This window comes from Petromyzon marinus, chromosome 9 (assembly GCF_048934315.1).
Source record: "Petromyzon marinus isolate PM22_M1 ecotype Great Lakes invasive population chromosome 9, UKy_Petmar_22M1.pri1.0, whole genome shotgun sequence".
NCBI classification, from domain to species: Eukaryota; Metazoa; Chordata; class Hyperoartia; order Petromyzontiformes; family Petromyzontidae; genus Petromyzon; species Petromyzon marinus.
Window position 1 is genome coordinate 5,952,542 of NC_133675.1, and position 21,356 is coordinate 5,973,897.

At 43.2% G+C, this 21,356-nt stretch overlaps 1 protein-coding gene across 1 annotated transcript; it reads right to left on the reverse strand.

Moving 5' to 3' along the window:
• Positions 1–773: 773 nt before the first annotated feature.
• LOC116940645 (alpha-1A adrenergic receptor-like) lies at positions 774–20,314 on the reverse strand. The gene is made up of 3 exons (XM_032950746.2): positions 18,835–20,314; positions 16,886–17,905; positions 774–3,699 (listed from the first exon to the last, which is right to left on the reverse strand). Exons 2-3 carry the CDS (start codon positions 17,820–17,822, stop codon positions 2,981–2,983), a joined length of 1,656 nt encoding a protein of 551 aa, XP_032806637.1. The 5' UTR covers positions 17,823–17,905; positions 18,835–20,314; the 3' UTR covers positions 774–2,980.
• Between the last annotated feature and the right edge of the window lie 1,042 nt (positions 20,315–21,356).

A 21,356-nucleotide genomic window follows, 5' to 3' on the forward strand; every position in this document is an offset into this window, starting at 1 on the left:
ATATATACCACGTGACATGCCGGGTAATGGTCCGTCTTCATCATAGCATATACATCATAGCACATAAACCATTGATGTGCTATAAATCATATGTGCTATGAAGAAGGGCCATTGCCTTTAACGTCACCAATTACATACTTTTCCTTTCAAGGCCATACTGTGATGGACGAAGTTGTTGCGCTTGTGCACTGCTGCCAACGTGGCATCAACAAAAATGGAAGTTTTACATTTAAAGATGCATCATCATCATCATCAGCGACTAAGATCTATACCCTGTTGGATGAAGGCCTCCGAAGCTGTTGCCATCTCATTTGTCGCCATCCAAATGAGCATCGAGCTCCTTGAGCACACGAGTCGATCTCATGGCTCCATTTCCACGATGGTCACAACTCTCATGTGGCTGCCCCCGGCGAGTTTCAGCAACCAAACAAACATGGTCCCTGCCGAGCAGTTGCATGCGGCCCAAACGTCAACTTCCCATCCCTCAAGTCAATAGGATGTATCCAACTTGCGTGTTCTCCGTTCCATTTGTGCCTCTTTGTCTATCCGTGTTTTTCAAGCATCCCCCCCCCCCGTCCATGCTTCTTAAATCTATACAGTATATCATAATAATATTGATTGTACCGATTGCGTATGAAAAGGCGCATGACAGGTTGCTAAGCAATTTAAATATCCGTTGGAAGAACACATCCCATGATTACCTGGGGCAACTTTTGAAGAAGGAATGGAATAAAAATGATTAAATAAAAGAGGCAGACGAAAGCAAGTTAGAGTGTTTTTATAAAAAATTGCTTTAATGAAAAGACATACCAATATTCCGGAAACATGGAAAAGTTTCATCACTGAATATTACTTGCTACGACATATACCTAATGCACAATGTTATAATGATTGTGTGATTGTCTGACTTTACTGTCGCGGCCTTCACACAGTGTCTCTTAAAGTTTGAGTTTAAATTATGTTTTTTTTGTTACTGATCGGTTCATTGAATGGGTACGTTTGTGATTAAACTATATTATATATTCTTTGGTTCTTTCGGTAAAGTCGCGTAGGTAGAAAAAATAATAAATCACGACGTTTCGATCCCAACAAAAGCAATCGTTATCAGGTGGAAAGATACAGCGGTAGAACTGCTAAACAAGAAATGGCTGCTGCAACAAGAGGTTATATAGAGGTTTGAGGTGGGCGTCACCCAAGGGTTAGTAGGCAGGGTCAGAGATGGAAAGGAGTTACGTCGCCGCATGCACGCACAGCAGCTGCGCCAAAGGAGGATTGGCATGCTGATGCAAACGAATGCAATGGGAAATGAGCCCCGTCGTCGCACACGAGAAACGTCGCCGCAGCTGGCTTGCGGGGCTCATTTCCCATTACATTCGTTTGCATCAGCATGCCAATCCTCCTTTGGCGCAGCTGCTGTGCGTGCGTGCGGCGACGTAACTCCTTTCCATCTCTGACCCCGCCTACTAACCCTCGGGTGATGCCCACCTCAAACCTCTATATAACCTCTTGTTGCAGCAGCCCTTTCTTGTTCAGCAGTTCTACCGCTGTATCTTTCTACCTGATGACGATTGCTTGTGTAGCGATCGAAACGTCGTGATTTATTATTTATTTTTTATACCTACGTGGCTTCACCGAAAGAATCAAATCAAGATTATATTATATTCTTGGTTCTTTCGGTAAAGTCACGTAGAAGGGGAACAGTAAAATAACAAAAATATCAAACAATAAAATTCTCACGACGTTTCGACTGCAACACAAGCAATCATCATCAGGTGTTAAAACCACAAGAAAATTTGAAAAAAGAAAGAACCAAGAATATGAATCCCTGCAGTCACGAAAGCTTTAAATCAAGATTATATTATTGTGATGATGAGTATATGACATTATTTGGTGGCGCTCCATTGGCAGTGGTACACAAGCACATAACAAAAACTCCAGCACACATTCGTCAATAACACTGACGTTAAAATAAAGAAAATATATAATGGTAATGTTTTGAACAAATATCCCTTACGTTGCAATTATGGCTTTATTTTTTGGTGATTTCGAAAAGATCTTTGGTTTCGACATGTTTGTTTTGTTGTAGCACACAGCGTTGGTGTACGGTGCTTTTTTCAGGAATATTTTGCTGCTTTTTTCATGGATTTTCTGTTTTTACAGTCACATAGTCACTTTAAGATGTTTTCTTGTTCGTGTTTCTGTTTTTTTTGTTGGTTGTGGTTGCACCCGATTCAAGAGCCGAATGGCTCACAGGGCTGTACCAAAATAAATAAACTGAAACTGAAAGAACTGAAACTCATAGCACACAGAGAGGCCAGCTAGTGTGGATCATTAGAGTTGGAGACTATTTTACACTAAAGAGCCTGATAAGAATATAATCATAAGACAATAACATACTTTCTTTTTTTGACAGAAAATTCTAGTTTGAGGATGCTTCAAACATTTTTAATGTTACTCTACTATTGTGTACATTATTTTATCGTGCACATTACAACTATTTTATTATACAGGAAGGAAATGTTTGTTTTTGTTTGTGCAGCTTTTATTTACTTGTACCCCCAGTGTGCGCTCCAAAACCGTACAGGGTATGCACATTTTATATACTGAAACGATAAAAGTGCAGCATGAAATACCGCAATAAATTTAATTTCACAACACACTGTAAATTACACGGTACAGTTATTAATGAAAATGTATTACACATTAAATTAGTGGTAAACATGTACATGACAAATCAGTTCTGAATAGACTTGAACGAATGGTTTACAACATTATGTACAGATGAGCAAAAGTCTGATTAGCTTTTGGCAGTGTAACTGCCATGCTGAAATACACTGTCGTTTCCGTACATTCACAAAGTATTAGACATTCTATGCAGCAGTCATTAATTCATACGGTGACAACTCCACTGTAGGCACCCCAGTTCTGTTTTTTTTGCCCCTGTTTTATACTTTTTTTTTACAAACAGGGGCTACAATATTTATATTTCTGTAATCGCAAGTTCACCAGTAGGTCTTTCAGCATGCACATTAATATCTCCCCTTTCTATGTCACAATTTGTTTGTGAACCCATGCCGATGGCCATTCCACGGTCTTGGCTGAGACGGGCATCTCTCTTGAAGCGGCGGCCCCGAGTCACCCACTGCAGGTAACTGCCCAGCTTTGACCCTGGAGTAACGGGGGGGCCCGAATCCCGATAGCAGTCGGAAAGGTCACGGGAACTGCGCTCGCGTGCCGGGTAAAAATCATCCACGAGGCTGATGGAACTCTTCTCTGGCTCCAAGTAAAAAGCTGCCGAAATGTCGTGGGAGCTACTGCGCGATTGATAGCTGTGGGAGCTCCTCTTCCGCTCCGTCGAGCAGAAGTCCGCGACGAGGTCCCCGGAGTTCGACTTCCGCCGCGAGTAAAAGCTGACCGCCGGGCTCTCGGCGTCGGTGGGGCCGAGCGTGGTCCGGCTGCAGTGGTGGGGCGGGCGGGCAGAGGTGGCGGCCGACCTGCCGCAGATGGAGCGGTGGCCCCGCCAGGCGGGACGGTGGTGCTTCTGACGGCATCGACAGCGTAGGACGTTGAGGAAGGCGCGCTTGAACTCCTGGCTGGAGCATGGATAAATGAGCGGGTTGACGCCACTGTTCAAGTAGCCAAGCCAAAAGATTATCTTGAAAACAGTGTCATCCGGCTTGCACTCTGGGAAATACGAACCTGAGCACATGGAGAGCATTTGGTTGTATCAGATTTAAACATAATTTTTTGTCGTTGTTCATAATGTATTAACAATGCAGTATTCATATACAAATATTGTTTACGGTGCTATGCACACTGGACTATATTATGCTATTTAACGTGACTAGAAACAGTACTTTAGTTAAATTAAATCTGTCAACAGAAACATTGATTTAAGCAAGTATAAGATATCTAGAACGCAGAGCCAAGGACAACATTTCTCATTAACTTTACCGTGTAAGTAAAACACGAACTTCATTAACAAAATTGCTTTATTACATTTTGAAGCTTGCTAGATTAAATCAGCTGATTATGAACAAAACACCTATTATATTTGGATATTTACTATATTACATAACATACCAGTATACACGTGTTAACAGAGACTAAATATGACTCTAAAAGAATACTTCACATGTAATTTTATTAATAAATAAACAAACAACACAGCTGGGAGTGGCCCTTACAAGGATTTATTCGGTTTTGGCTGGAGCATATTTTTTTAAAAAATTACTGCATGAGATTTAACACAATGTTCCTGTGGGCATTCTGTGAATGATCAACTGTACACTAAAATCAATGTGACTAATGGTCCAGAAGTTAACCGTGCCTACATTGTTTATATAGCATCAATGTAAGTGCATTAAAAAAAACATAATTAACCAAAATTGTGGGATGTAAAAGTGACACTAGTAAAATATCTCTCGGTAAAGAATTCATTCCATAATCTCTCTGTGCCGAGTTCTTTCTCAAAGACATCACCAATCGCAGCTTTCCATTTAGTGTTGTCCATGATATTTACTCAAGAACTTTGTATGAGATACTCCCAATTGCATCCAGTCCTTAAAATAGCTTTTGTGCTTAATTCGCTGTCTTTCCAAGCTTCTTGTACCTCTAAGTGTCCCACTCAAAGCATATTCGTTCTCTTGTTTACTCATTACATGTCTGATTTGCCTTTTATATACTTATAAAAATATATGTAATTAATAAAAATGTACATCCTTATAAAATACCACATTTCTGTTGCTTTTAGTTGACGTTGCAAGACCTCTCCATAACGTCTCACGCTAAATGAGTGATCACAATGAATGAGTGATCACAATGAATGCATTATCACAATTAATTATTGATCATAATGAAAACAGTTTCCCTACGAACTGCCATGCTTCACCACTTGGAATTCTCATGGGGGAGGGGGGGGGGAGTGTAAAAGATTAGGCAAATTCACTGCTATTTTTAAATTTTCCATGTTTTCATCCTCTTAAAGTATGTATCTTCATTAGAGTGAGAACTGAAATACATCAGAATATTGCCATTAACAGTTTGCAATTGATTAGATAGAGCTTTGCTTCGAAGACGTAGCTTTCTGCATATTTGAACAAAATCCTGACGAATGTTGTTCTAAACTGTCCAGGGTGCAGTGTTTTACAAGTGCAAAGAATGAAGATGTCAAGTGAAAATTTATGTTTGTGTTTTCCTCAATTACCCAACACAGGAATAATATGCCTCTTAAATTTTGATTGAAAGCTTTCGTGACTGCAGGGATTCATATATTCTTGGTTCTTTCGGTGAAGTCACGTTTCCCTTCTACGTGACTTTACCGAAAGAACCCAGAATATGAATTTGCCTCTTGTCTGTTTGTGATTTTGAGCGTAGCGTACTGTTATATTTTTTTATTTAAACAAAAGACAAACACGATGTTTACACACATTTCAGAACAGCGAAACGGTCTGATGTATTTTGACTTAATCGGCAAACTAATTTCAGGAGCTGAAAAAAAACCGAAATATATATTTTTTAGAAATAATTATGTCATGTAATGTATAACTAATTTTACAGCATTACGTGAGTGATATTAATTATACCATTGTCAAGTTTGGCAGGTGAGAGCGCAAGCATCATATGAATATCGTTTCTTTTACACGAGGGATCGTGATACAAATGTTGTGTTGAAATGAGTCTGAAGATGCTTGGTCAGGAGGGGCTCGCATTGCCGCGTTATTTTGAAACCAAATGATATTGTTTAAACTAAAAACAATGTAATATTGGGGGTTTCCCCCTTTTTTCTGGCAACAAAACTGAAACCTTTTTACAAGGCATCATGTATGCATTAACCACGATACTTGTGGTGAAAATGCAAAAAAAACCCACACTGATAATATATGCATTGTCCTTGAAACTGATTGGTCCACACATTTCATAACAGTGAAATGGTCAGAACAGTGAAATAGTGAAACGGTCTGATGCAATTTGACTCGGTAAACTAATCTCAGGAGATGAAAAACCCCTAAATATATTTTTTAGTCAAGCAATATTTACATTGCATGTACAGTACTGTATAACTCATTTCCCAGCGATAAGCGAGTGATGTTAATTACACCATAGTCAAGTTTGGCAGGTTATAGCGAAGCATCATGTGAAGATCAAGGATCCATAAAGGTTAAACACAGCCGACGCTTTACCCATGTTATGATGACACGGGAAAACACGCAATAAACATTAACATCTATCAATTCTGCACTTCTTCCATTAAATTATTTTCTAAAGTGGATGACTGCCAGCCCATGGTGGCAATTTTATTTTAGCCTCCAGCTGGGCTCGCTTCGTGACAGCACAGTATGGGGCATGATTTGTGACCCAACAACAGCCCATGAATAAAGAAATGAAGGAAGTCTGATATTACGGGCATTACTGTAATTTATATTCATGACTCTAAGGCTATTCCTGAGAGGCTATCAAATACTGTATCGGTGTAGATAATGTATGATAACCTATTCTCCCTACTGTTACATACACAATGCATACATTATCTTGCTTCGATATACAGTTCTGTACTAAGCATTTCAATTTTTTCTTACACATACTTTTACGCACAGAACCATGGTTACTGCTCCCGTGAACTCCCCTCATTGATTTCTGCAGTCACTCTGGGAGACTAAAAACTAAACTATTTTACGAGGTAAGGCTCACTGAGCTATATAGCTCTTTTTTTAGAAGCGACCTGGTCACAAATGATAGCTCAACGAAGTGGCTTATCACGTGGACATTTATAGCAGCCAAATACCCTAAACGCACGTTTCTAAATGTGGAGGAAAATACCGAAGGACCCGGAGGAAAATCCACACGACCACGGGGAGAACACGCAAACTACAAATACACAGCAGGCGTCAGGGTTGGGGTCGAACCCACGACCTCCTGCACACCAGGCGAGGTAGTTAACATCTCACCACCGCAGCTACCCACTCGGGTCTGCCACACCGTTTCACCGGACCGTGCTTAAATCACCACAACACACACAAATGTTCACCCATCTTTGTAGCCCAGTACCTGCCCCGCCCCCCCCTGCCCCCCCCCCCCCCGCTCTGTGGGTCCTGCTGCAATTGCACCATCTGCACACATTAAGTTACACCACTCTCTTCAGCTCGCGAACAGCAGAGATGGTCCATACCAATCAATCTCCTGGGCCAGTGGCATATCGTGATATGTATAGGCCCTGGCACGGGAGTTACATGGGGGCCCACCACCACTACACAATTCCCCTCTTCGTATCCCGGCAACCCGGGCCCTTCTGGTCCATTGGCTCTGGTGCAGTTGCACCGCCTGCACACTCGATAGCTAACGCCATTGCCCTGAAGTCAACGCTGATGGAGGTGGTACAAGTCAATGAGCGAATCAGTCGCTCGATTAAATAAATATTGTATTTACTCCGAGCGTGGGTCTACCGAGAGGAACGTTTGTCTTCCACGAGGGACAGTAATACAAATTTTCGTTTTTTTTATTGAAATGAGTCTGCGGGACTCGCATTATCGTGTTTTGGCCACGGTTAACACACACAAGGGCGACACGGTCGGAGCTCGGCAGAGGGAATCGATCTAAAGACTCAATCAATTGAGTGGACCAAATCTATCGAAAGACGGCACCCATTGCTGCACTTGCCATGATGTTGCAAGCTCTCGGAGTCCCACGCCTACAACGCTTGGCAAGCACCCCTGCTCGCCCATCCAAGTGGTAGTGTTCCTACATTCCTACATTAGTGTTCCTACATTAAGAAATTGCCGACGCACGTGAACCAGACAGAGCTCACCAGCTCAGACTGAATACGGCACGTGGGGAGTGGCGGCTCAACCCGAGTCCCAAGAGATGCCTGGGGATCGCCACCAGCTAATCGGCACCCCCGTGTCGGACGGTTGGCTACGTACGGTGCGAAAGAAGTTCAACGTACATCATCATCAGAATGTGTATTTATCCGGGAGGAATCCGATGAGCTGTGAAGCTCTTTTTCACCGATGTCCATCCATTTTCAAAGTTGTGATGGACTTCAATGAGCTTAGAATGTATGCTCTCTCTACACGTGCTGGGAATAAAAGGGGGGGCCAGAAGATTGATGGTGTGTTAGTGATCGGGGTCGTCCATAAATGACGTCACGCGATTTTGGACGTTTTTTGACCCCCCCTCCCTTCGTCACGCGGCGTCACAAAAAGTCAGACCCCCCCCCCCTCAAATATGACGTCACAAAGCTCTGCCCCCCTCCCCCCCAATAAAACATGCTTGAAATCGCTTTAAACTATTGTCATTGTAGTGCGTATTTAATGTGGCGCTGCACTCTGATGTTATAGGAGAAAACATTTATCAAAAAGTATATTTAATTAAGTAGAACGTGTCTATATTTATTTAAAGTTGCGCATTTTGATGTGACGTCACATTTCTCAAACCCCCCCCCCCAGTCACAAATGTCTGACCCCCCCCCCCCTCCCCCTAGGTGCGTGACGTCATTTATGGACGACCCCATCGCAGTTGGACGTCAAGAGAGAACCAAGCGTGGCTGTAGAGAAAGATCTGGTTTGACACGACCAGAGTGTGAAAGCGTGTGCAGTACAGCGTGTTGGTGTTGGCAGTGATTGTGCCAAAGTTGACGTAGATATCAACCGGTGTGTTGCTGCACAAAGTTTCTGCCTTCAGAGCTGTGTTGCTCACTTTAAAGCCGCCACAACACGAGTTTTGGGGTTTTCTTCCAAGGGCTGCTTGATTCGTCGAGAGTTGTGCAGGACCACCGACGGGAACACATCTACGAGAGTTGGCTACGTACGGTGCAAAAGAAGTTCAACGTGCATACATCCGTGCACGCACCAAGCTCTTTGACCCTCCTCGGCTTCGGAGATCCAACGAGATCAGGCGCAATCGAGGATCATTGCTGGTAGACCAATAACTTAAAATACACATCACATTGTTAAATTGGCAATGTGCTGCTTCACATGCCCAACTCAGGTACTTAGGGCTAACGTGTTAAACCTGCAGCTATGAGTGCAGCACACAACTGTTGCTGCTACTGAAGCTGTGTTGCGGCTGCTGTTGCTGCTGCAGATGTATAATTCCTGCTGCTGCAGTTATTGCAATGGTTGATGTAGCTTCTGCAGCTTGCTCTTGAAGAAGTTCTCCTGCTTAGCTCCACCACGAGGCTTCTGGGGTTCTGTTGGGCTGATCGGACAGCGAGCAGAGGCCCAGCCCGGACATCTCCGTCGTGCGCGAGCTCTTCGTGTCAATATCTTCATTGCTATTTAAATCACAATTACATTCTGTGGTCTGTTTTCCCACCTGTACAACACCTCCCGCGCGGAAGCTAAAGGGCTGCCTGGATATAGCGACTCACAACTCGGCGTAAATGAAAAATGTATTCGAGCGATTGATTCGCGAGGTGATTTGGTCAACATCTCCGCCATCGTTGATCCCAGGGCAGTGTGCGTAGCAATCGAGAGTGCAGGCCGTGCATCTGCACCAGGAGCCCATGGGTTGGAAGGGCCTAGGCACTGCAAGAACCGCAGCAGCAGTTGCAGCAGGAGCAGCAGGACTAACAACTGTAGCAAAACTGCAATAACAAGTGGTCCGATAAATGTAACTTGTGTATTTGAAGCAACACGTTGGCAATTGTAAATTACTATTCAATGTGATTTGTATTTCAAAAGGTGGTTTGTATACCGTACCTATAAATTAAATACACAGGTGCCCGTTAAGATGCTCACATCTGGGATATGGTGATATGAAAGGTTTGATATCAAACAAGGAAATGTGTAAATGGGGTTTGAGCTATTTCCACTATGACTAAACAAGCTCCCAAAGAGGCTTCCTGTGTTGGCCCCACATGAATAGATTATATCATCATTTCCAGTTTCCAATACTGAAATGCTTTCACCACTTTTCGATGTCTTTTTCTTTTAATCGTCTATGGAGTCCATTTGTTTAGTTAGTGAAGCAAATATGTTTTCATAATTTTTTTGAAAAGAGGTTATATCAATAACTTAAATTATTAAAACGTCTGCCACTGCAACTTTATGTATTGACTACTCTACACAGATTGTGGTTTGTACAATAATAAATTACAAAAAAATTCAGATTTTGCAGCGCCCTGCCTGATCCAGTCCCTGGTTCCTTTGACCCCCAAGTTCAGACCTTCAAGGGTGGGCGGCGCTCCTGGAAGAACCAACCCTCAGAATTGTAGAAGCCTACGTGGAGTAAAAGCACTTTTTGTCCTGGTCCTCACGTGTGGTTGTTGAGCTGGAAAAACGAGCAGCATTGTGCTTCTGTAGGAGTACGTCAATATACATCTCAACCTGATTATGGCTGATGCCCATCGTATCTGTGAGAACCAGGGAAAAAAAGTAATTTTACCCCATGTCGGCCTCTTATTCCACCTTACCCTATATAGCATCTTAATACTACCACATTTATATAACACTGGAATTCATATTGGACAGAAGATGTTTTTTAGGTTAGATATTTAGCGGTATTTATGATGACAAATGCCGCTGTGGGGAAGTGGTCAGGGGTCAAAGGGATAAGCAATAGGAGGAACATCCAGGCACTAGAATGTCATTCCTGAGAATAGGGTTTTCCCCTTTTTTCTGGCAACAATACATAAAATCCGTGATCTGGTTCCGTCGGTAAAAGATGTGATTCCGGACATACAGTACCCTGGTGTCTACAAACTAAGTTGCCTCTGTGGTAGTAGTTACATTGGAGAAACCAAACGCCATGTCTCGGACCGCATTCGTGAACACAAAGCAGACCTTAAACACGGTAGGACCAACACCTCGGCCGTGACAGATCATTGTTATAATTCAGTAGGCTCACATGACATTGACTTTTCCAAGACAGAGGTTCTTTGTAAGCTATCTGGCTACCATGAGAGATTCGTTCATGAGGCTACCCACATATACAAGCACAGAGACAATTTCAACCGAGAAGATGGATTCTGGCTTAGCAATCATTGGAAAGATTTGATAAACCATTTCAGGTCTTAATTGATTGTTCACGCTTACAGTGGCATTCAGACAGCATACATTAATTGTTCGTCTCCCCCCTCCTCTTTTCAGAACATAGATGGAATAGTCCTTCTAAATAAACTATCAAATCGCTGCGCAAAGGCGCTGCACGTTTTTTAAATAAATAAATAAATACACCGTTTAAAAATAAATACATTTATGCAAACCGACACACTTGATGACGGCCGTTTGTGTTATGGTCGAAACGTCGTGATATTTTTTTTATTTTTTTATATATTTTATTATTTTATTGTTTCCCTTCAACGTGACTTTACCGAAAGAGCTAAGAATATGAATAACAATACAGGTGTTAAGTTTTTAAAACACCAAACTGAAACCTTTTACAAGGAATCATGTCTGCATTAACCACAATACTTGTGGTCAGAATGCAAACAAAAAACATACTCTGATAATATAAGCATTGTCTTTGAAACGGATTGGTCCACACCAGAGACAGCTTTCTTTTGAGCCTCGTCTCAAACGGTGTTAAACCAGATGACGCCAAAAGGCGTACAGCACAAAGACAATACCACTATCACAGTAATGAGAGCTCGGGGCGAGCATCTACATCATGGGACCTCCTTTGCCAGTACCAACATATGAGAATAGGTTTTTTCCCCTTTCTGGCAACAAAACATGTCATTCCTCTTTTTTTTTACTCTTTGAGAGGAATAGGAGGCGTTTTATTTATACTATGCCAACCGAGTAGTGGAGGAAGCCAGGTTCTGGGATTGCAGGAGGGAATTTATTGACCTGACGAGGGATTTAGAGTTTCCAGCACCGGTTGCAGCGAGAACAGAAGTAAAAATATGAATTGGACCTTGCCAGAGCTGACTGAAGGGATTTGATGTGAGGCTTCCAGATCTGGTCATCTATTTCAAGGCTTGATTTGTTTTCTTCCATTGTCTCTCAAGTCTACAACCAATGATTCGTTTTATTTGCTCGCGGAGAGAAGCAGCAGGCGGGTACCGATGAGGTTCTGGAAGAGAGTTTAGCCAATGGGGTTCATTGAAATATGCGTTAGCTGTGTACCATATTAGTGTGGATTGTTTTTCACAAACTTTGGAGAGTAAAACGTATGCTATGTGGGCAAGGCTACAGCAATTATCCCCAGATGCTGTGTCAAACATTGTAATCAGCACGGTATACAGTGGAGCATTGTGTTTTATTTTTTAACACGTTATATATTTTCTAACTACGCATGCTCTATGCCTGCAATGTTCAAAGTATGCCGAGTGATAGCAAAAGTCGTGACATCTTTCAGTGTGCTATCAAAAATGGCAATACACGACAATAATTGCTTGCAGGCCAATTGTAGAGGTACTATAGTGGCGACCCGAGTTCTATTCCCGGTGATGAATGACATCAGTGGTGTGTTATATTTGAATCTGTTTTTGGCCTTCCTATTCATGAACCCCCCACTGAGCAGCATTGTGAAGTAAGGTCAAATAACATCATTAGACCTCCTTTGCCAGTACCAAAATATAATAGTAGGGTTTTTCCCTTTTTTTCTGGCAACAAAACTGAAACCTTTTTACGAGGATTCATGTCTGCATTAACCACAATACCTGCAGTCAAAATGCAAAAAAAAACATACTATGATAATATATGATGCATTGTCCTTGAAACTGATTGGTCCACACCAAGGGACGGCTTTCTTTTGCACCTCGACCCAATTGGTGCTCGACGAGATGACGCCAAAAGGCGTATTATATTAAGGTCAAATAAGCCCAATTACTGACACGACGTGGGGAGGTCTTCATCCAGCAGTGGAGTGATACAGAGCTGTTTATCAATAGTATTGCAACACTGCAACTCGCATTTGTATTCTCCATTTGCTTTCGTGTTTCATTATTTACACTGTATCTTCAACGTGCTGCTGTCGATTAATTTACAAACAATTTGAACAACGTCACTATTACTTAAAAAAAATGACAATTGGGTTTAAATTACACACACCACTGGTTTGCAATTACATTTAACCTGTCTATGTTGTTCTTAAGGGGAGCTCTTTGATTCAAATCTTTGAACAGAGAATGTTCACACTTTGCGCATGCATGCATTGCCTCTCCATAATGTGCCTTTTGTGAGCCGAACCGTCTCTCATAGCAACACTATATTATTTTTTCAAGTCAGTGTATGGGCTTTTATTTCAATGCCTGCTCGGAAACTCACAAACATCTCACAACATTTTGATATTCTCGTTAAATAAAGGAAACGTATTCTTAGATGTGTTTACCAAGGCATATCTCACCGAGTGGCAAGACCTTTTTTCAAGAGGGTCCTGCTGATTTTTCACAGTAGGGGTGTGCGACAGTTGCTTCGTGTTTCCCAATTAAGTCATTTCCAAGTATATGCAAATATTTAAAAAAATAAGCCCTGATACCAGCACACACGTCCGACTCTTTTTAGAATAACGTTACGGGATTTTTACTATCCACTGTTACGCAGGCGGCGCTTATTTTATTTTTGTTGTTGTTGTCATTAACATGCCCGATGAATTAACTAGGGCGGCCGTGGGCTCGAACCGCGAAGCACTGCAAAAAGCGGCAATGTCACCACCCTTTCAATACCAAAACCCAGATCGGTGTAGTTTCTGGGCAAGGTAGGCCATGATTTACATTACACAAAAACGCATTTGGCTAATGTCGCATGCCGCACATGTAACGTGTGTGGGTACGTCTTTACGCGTGCGCCAAACGGACACGGCGGGAGATGGTATTCTGCCCTACAGTGATGCAGCCTATCTCGCCAAGAGGGCGCCATCCCGCACTATTGAGAGAAGGCATCATCACTCACTTGTTATAGATGTATATCAGTATGACTCATATCTTTTATTTAGGGTATATTAGCTCATAGGCTTGTGTGTAAGGGGAGTTGTGTGAATATACTTCACTATGTTGGTTACTTCTTCACTGTGCCGTGCAGATTGGTAAAAGGAGCACATTTTGTCCCTTTACTTTATTCTTTATTGGTTGTGCTTGGGATATATTATCATTTATATTATGTAATGTACTCGGCCTCCTTTCTTCCACCATGCTTTCATAATTCGACGTCTTCACTCAATCTGCTGTTGTGTTACCTAAAACATTTGTAAAAATATATTTTTTATCGTTTCACAGAGTTCTGTGTGGGTCGACATTAAACAAATTGTTTGGTGATGCTGCATCGACAGCGGTGCCAAGCGCAATTAACATAACGCGCAACATACTCGTCAACAACACTGCCTAAAAGAAAAAATATATATATAATCGGCGACGTTCTGGGCAATAATCCTTTTTCTTCATAGAAGGGCCATTGGTTTATGCGCTGTGAAGAAGGGCCATTACCCGAAACGTCACCGATTATATGTTTCTCCTTTAAGGTAGTGTTAATTGACGAGTGTGTTGAGTTTTTGGTGTAGATTGTAGGTTGACGATTTTCCAGTCGCAACTGGTTAGCCCTTGAAAAGACAGAAGGAACCACAGCACGCGATAGAGATAGGATCTAAAAATTGTGTGCAGGAATGCTATGCAAATCACTCCAGAAAGAAGTCATATATCCCATGATTCTAACCATTTTTCAGATAAAGAGGAGGAAATTCCACATGTCGCACGGTATTATTTTCTGCGCTTGTTTACCCAGGAAAGCCTCACTGAGTCTCAACTCTTTTTATGGAGGGTTCTCTTACGTTTTTCTGACTTGTCCCTATTGTAAATCTGTGAAAAAGAGCTTTATAGCTCATACTGGTAGGAACGAAGTTGTAAACTGAGTGTACCAGCCTGCAATAGATTAATGTGTCCGTCCGTCCGTCCCCTTTCAATACTTTAACGAAGTGAAATCTCGTGCTGTTGGGTGTAAAATCAGCAATAGAAAGCGCAGAGACTTGATATGTCTTATTGCACCCAACATTTGGAAGTAACAATGTCATAAAATTGCGCAAAATTCCAATGTTCCTACCAGCCCACCCTGCAGGGACCTGTTCGGATGCCTCCAGTATAAATACATATTCTGATTCTGGTTTTGTAGTAGGTGACAATGTTGCTATATGCGATCGCAATTAAGTAATTTGTTTAGAATTTTACAGCAGGAGAGCGTTTGGCTAAATTCCATTTCTATTGTATATTGTTAGCTATGGTAGGAAACCAGAGAACCCAAAGCAACCCCATGTAGGGCAGGGGGAGAATCAAACGCCGTACATACAAACTCCAGGAGATGAACCCAGGTTCGTATTGCTGAAAGACACACGTGTTACCATTGTGCCAGCGTTAAATGAGTAAACATTTCCCCTCGCAGTATGAATAAAGATACATTTCCTGTACCAGAATAAATTACTGTGGACATCATCAAACAAACAGGGCCAGATGTTAGAACAAAATGAGTGTGACCAATTTACTAAATGTTTACACAGAAATGAAATAATTCAAAGAAGAAATGATGGGTAAACATTTCTCGATTCAACAGGGTAGCCAAAACTGGCTTGAAGAATTACAGAACCCAGGAGCCTATTATTGCATGTTCATAAATTGTTTATGGCTACCATTGGAAATATAAGAATGAACAAAATATAGGCCACGCAGCAACGTGAGCAAAGCAAAATTTAGGTCCAGTTTTTTTTTCCCTCATTAGATTTTGGTAGACGAATTAATATTAAAGTCCGTTATGCTTCGCCTTTGCAGGCTTTGAAAATACATTTGACGCTAGGTGGAAATTGATGCAGCAATCCAAGTGCTCACAAACCTCTTGTACAAAAAAAAAACATTTTGAAATAATGAAAAAAAATGTGCAAGAATTGGAACGACTACACTGAGATTTTATGAAGTAAGCAACATAGTACATTTCAGAAGGGGAGTCAGAATTCCAACCATGTAATCAACAGCCAATTTGAAGATATTTTAGAATCATTAGATTGTAAAATATCTTTATTATGTTTAATTTGTATTATTTTATTATTTACCTTCTACGTGACTTTATCGAAAGAACCAAGAATATGAATCCCTGCAGTCACGAAAGCTTTAAATTGAAATCGAACAGGAATTGATTGTGAATAACTTCACGAATAACGCTCCGAAGTCGGGCTCAATATAAACATGAGCAAGAGCAATGTACTTATATTACAAGTTTGTATCACAGATCAAGATATCTGTAAGAGGGACATACCTAGAGTATGCATACCTATGCAGTTGTTGAAGGTGGATTAGAATAAAAATGATTAATTAAGTGGCAGACGAGAGTGGGTTGGAGTGCTTTTTAAAAAAAACTGAAGTTGGAATGCAAAGCAGCAGACCAATGTAAATGAAATGAAAGTGCGTATCACCCGATGTGATATGGATCATAAACATGGATACTGATAAATAATATGAAACAAAAGCAGAAAAGTGTGCAAAGCATGGAGCCATGCATTGCTGGGAATACCACCACTGGCTGAGAGCTATTATTTTGACTGTTAGTTAAAAAAAGTGGGCTTAGGTAGACTGCATTGCTAGATGCAATGATTGGCCAATGGTCGAGACTAAAAACGGAATGGCAGCCGAAGGTGTTTAACAATATAACCACGTCACGATAATGGAACCAACTCAATGCTCGCTTGCCATATGTGACATTATTTGCACAGATCTGGCAATGAGCCCTGCATGGTGGCCAGGAGATGGCAGTGCAACATTAAATTGAATCCATCTGTGCGGAACTTTGAGAATGATCCCCTTGTAATGTGCGGGTTTCCCCCAGGAACCCCAGTCTTCCTCCCACATGCCACCATACCTCACCAACGCTTTCTACCCTATCCCACTGATGCTGCACAGCAGACGCGCGGCGTTCAATGTTTACCCTAAGAGAAAGGGGATTATGATTATTACAGTTCAGTAACTTACCCAGCGGCAGGACCAAGAAGAATGGAAACCAGCAGAGGACAAAGACCCCCACGACAATGCCCACGGTCTTCGCCGCTTTCTTCTCTCGGGAGAACTTGAGGATCCTGACAGACAGGGACCCCCGCAGGTGATGGGGCCCCTTGGCCGAGCCGTCATCCCGGCCACGGTGGATGCGCAGGGTGACCTCTCTCATGTTGGCCCTGGCCCTCTTGACCCCGGCCTTGAGGCTTTCGGTTTGCCTCTTGGCCGCGGTGTAGACCTTGCAGTACATGCCCAGGATGACGCACATGGGGATGTAGAAGGACAGCATGGACGAGAAGAGCGCATAGCCTGGCTCCTCGGTGATGCTGCAGATAGTCTCGTCATCCGGTGGAGGCTCCTTCCAGCCGAGCAGAGGCCCCACGGAGATGACGATGGACAGCACCCACACGCTGACCAGCACGAACAAGGCCCGCTGCTCGGTCATGATGGCCGGGTAACGCAGGGGATACCCGACGCCCACGTAGCGGTCCACGGAGATGACGCACAGGCTCATGATGGACGCCGAGCAGCAGAGCACGTCCACCGCAGCCCACACGTCGCAGAAGGGCCGCCCGAAAGCCCAGTAGCCCATCACCTCGAGGGCGGCGGAGAAGGGTAACACGGTTGTGCTCAGCAGGAGGTCCGCCAGGGCCAGGTTGGCAATAAAGTAGTTGGTGACCGTGCGCAGGTGCCTGTTGCAGAACACCGAGAGGATGACCAGAACGTTGCCCGCGATGGCGAAGACGATGAAGGAGCCGAGCGTCAACACGAGACCCACGACGCGAGCTTGATCCTGCAGCAGCAGCTGCAGCAGCTGCTGCTGAGGAGGTTGAGAGGTGCCATTCGCGTCTGGGGCCGGGGTCACTGCTGAAATTGTCAGCGGGGCGTTGGTGACACCCCAGGAGGAGTTCTTCATCTTGGCCGGGAAGGCGAGCTCATCCTCTACCCGATGGAGATTCCACGCGCGCACGGCTCGCCTGCACGCTGCGCACGGGGGTCCTTGACAAGAGAAACAAACACACATATATACAAATATATATACAAAATATATATACAAATATATCTCTGTGTGGTTAATTGGGGGGAAAAAAACCCGAAGGATATGAATTGCGAGCTATAATTGGCACATTTTGTTAGTTGAACACGTAGGCTTTCGCGACCATATTATCCATAAGAGGTTTTTTTGTTTTGTTTTATCAATGTAAGCGCTACCGTGAAAGAAGTGAAACCACTTTGGAACGCGCCGGATCTCGGAAGGTCGGCAGGCGTTGAGGTTGGATAGTGCGAGGGTGGATGCGTGACCGCGGCCGTGCGAACACGACAGTTGCAGTAGGCGCCTCGGGCAGTAGAGGGCAGCGCATCAGCGGCAACAGCGAAACCAATCCCATTGTTAAATTTCGATTTAAAGCTTTTGTGACTGCAAGGATTCATCTTCTTTGGTTCTTTCGGTAAAGTCACGTAGAAATGAGAATAAAATGATAAATTGATAAAATAAAATAACACAATAAAATTCTCACGACGTTTCGGCCACAACACAAGCGGCATTCATCAGGTGAAGGGACGAGACCTGTCTGGAGGACAGCGCTGGAGCGTCCCTTCACCTGATGAAGGCCGCTTGTGTTGTGGCCGAAACGTCGTGAGAATTTTATTGTGTTATTTTATCAATTTATTATTTTATTCTCATTCTACGTGACTTTACCGAAAGAACCAAAGAAGATCAATCCCATTGTTTGTTTTTGCATTCCACCCATCCACATCTTCACACCGAGGGCGCACTGCCCAGCGTGAAGGATGGTCGCGTGGTGGTGGAGGGGGCAGCCCTGGAATCCATCACGTGTACTGCACGGTTACTGTATTGATGTGGCTTCGTGTTCACTCCCACACAGGGTAGCAACGCGTGCGAGAGTTGGTGCTCATGAGTTCCATACCTGCAACTGGGCGGAAGGTCACTTGTCCAAACGAATGTGTAGCTCGGTAGTAGGCAGTGACGATGGCAGACGTGAAGTTTTTTTTCTTTTACAATACCGATATAGTAGTCGTAGTAGGAGTCAAGCATCAAATAACTTGTGACTCCTTCAGGTACATGCCTGCGAACCGGACGCAGATGACTTCTTCAGCGCGTAAATGTAAGACGTGGTCGTGTTGGTATTTTTTAACTGTATTGTAGGCTTGGTATTATTCTTCGTGCAAAGCCACGGTGAAGCGGTATACATTAATCCTGTAATCTGAAATATAATTCACTTGAAAACTTATTTTGCTTCATTTAGAAATAAAGCCACTGCTGGTTAATGTATCTGTTAATTGGATTTGGCAGGACAAAGCGCGCCTCTGAAATCTTCTCACTCGCTGAACGTGTAGGAGCTCCAAATTCCTTTACATGTTAATTTCCTTTCACAATAACTGACGTTTGTTTTTTTTGATAGCACTGGTCTTCCTCGGTAGATCCTTTACTTCGCATTTCCTACGATCGTTTGAAATGTCTCAAAAAAATGTGTGCGTTATTCCCAGTTTCCAATAATATATATAATTTAATATTTTAATCAGCGACTTTGATCTTGAGCGAGAGAGCACGCGTCAGTCACATCGGGTGCATGTTTTGTGGTCACTGGTTCGTTGCCTGGAGTTATGTAAGTTTTTATTTATCGCTGTTTACAAGAAAGTCCGTCTCCAAGTTTATAATGATCATTGATTCGCAAGTCCATCCCTGCACGACTGAGAGAGAGAGAGAAAAACCGGACCGTTCTAAGCACCCGCATTGAATCAGCTGCAGACGAGACAGACGAGTGAATTACCTTCATTGAGCAGGGCGCATTGCAACAAAGAGGAGGGACGGTAGGCAATTACTGCAGACGATGCTTTGTCCTCTAAGAAACGTCAGCTCGCAAAACTTCAGCACGTTGTTGAATTCCCCCCTACCATTACCCCCCGACGAATCCCCGGCGCCGACTGGGCTATTGTTTTTCCTTCTTCTCCAAGAATGAAGCCGAAACTTTGCTCCTCCTACGCGGGTTCCCGGCAGCGTGGAGGAGGAGATGATGCAGATGAAGAGATGGACTGAGCCGAAGTTCTTTGCAGGATGGCGCTCGAGGGAGGGAATGGGAGCGAGAGGCAAGTGGGAAGGAAAGAGCAGGGGGTCTGCCTGGGAACGGCCAGGGAATGTGGGAGGGTTGGGGGGGGTGAGATGATGACGTCCGATTTGAAGCAGGGATCAGAAAAGCACCCCGTGGGATGGAGAGAGAGAGAGGGCGATGGAGCGAGTCTCGGGGAATAAATGTGACTCGCATAAGACCATGAGTTCTATTCGAGCGAGGAAAGAAAAACACCTGTCAGTCTTGGAATGACAACCTGTATGTTTAGCTTGGTGCACCAAACTTCGGAAACGCCAAGATCACATTCTCGTATTTAGATTTGGAAGCCTTACGGTATATCAATGGAGCGATTAGCCACGCCGTTTCAACCATGGTGAGTTGCTTGACCACACTGTGAACCATGCTGGTCAGTGCAGTTGGGTGGAGGGCTGGTTCAGATATCACTCGCCACTGATGTTAGCCGTGGGAAGAAACCAAACTCGGATCGCGAGGTTCCATAGTGCAGTGCGCTAACCACTATGCCACCTTGCCACATGATTGAGATTAAGCACCCATATTAAACACACATTTTCTCACAGCGTAGTAGTTATTCTATTTAGAAATCATTCAGTGGTCATACATCAATGAGATAACTTCGGTTTTTTTTACTGCTGCATGTTTTAAAATCCTCGTGGGGTACTCCATTCAGCTTATGTGCTATGTGTTTTTTTTGTTTCGTTAAGAGTCGCTGCTCAGAGTTGATGGTGAAACGAGTATATTGCCTGGTTCAGAATACCCTTCGTTGACTTTGTGGGAACACTCATCTTAAAAATACGACAAGAGAGAAAGCAACAGCCAGCTTGCTGTACTGCACTGCTCACATGACACAGGCCGACTCCAACCTGAATGGAGAGGTGAAGGCAGTTACTTTTAGAATTACAAAACAACAATAATGCAATTTTATAACGCACACAATGCAATATGTCGCAGACAAATGACCGTGACTTTGAGGGTGCCACCTAAAATCCAAACCTCTTTTCGATTTTGCAGTTTTACATTGCAAAAAAATTAGCGTAATTACACATTGCTTAATGAGCTTTCTGTCTAATTATTCAGACCGGATTACATCTTTTAAATATGTGTTGTAACAATTCTCGTTTATGTAAAAATAATATTGATTGTCTTTTAAAAGAATGCGGTACCCAGCGCGAGCTATATTGGTTGCCTATGAGCATTGTAATCGAGTGCCGTAACAATTCCCAGTGAGGTTATTCGGGTGACTCAGAGATCAGAGAGCACCGTGCCAGGACCGTTGAGATGGAAGAAAAACACCTTGTGGATTAAACTGGGCTTTCTTGCGTAGCGAATTGGTGGGCTACACG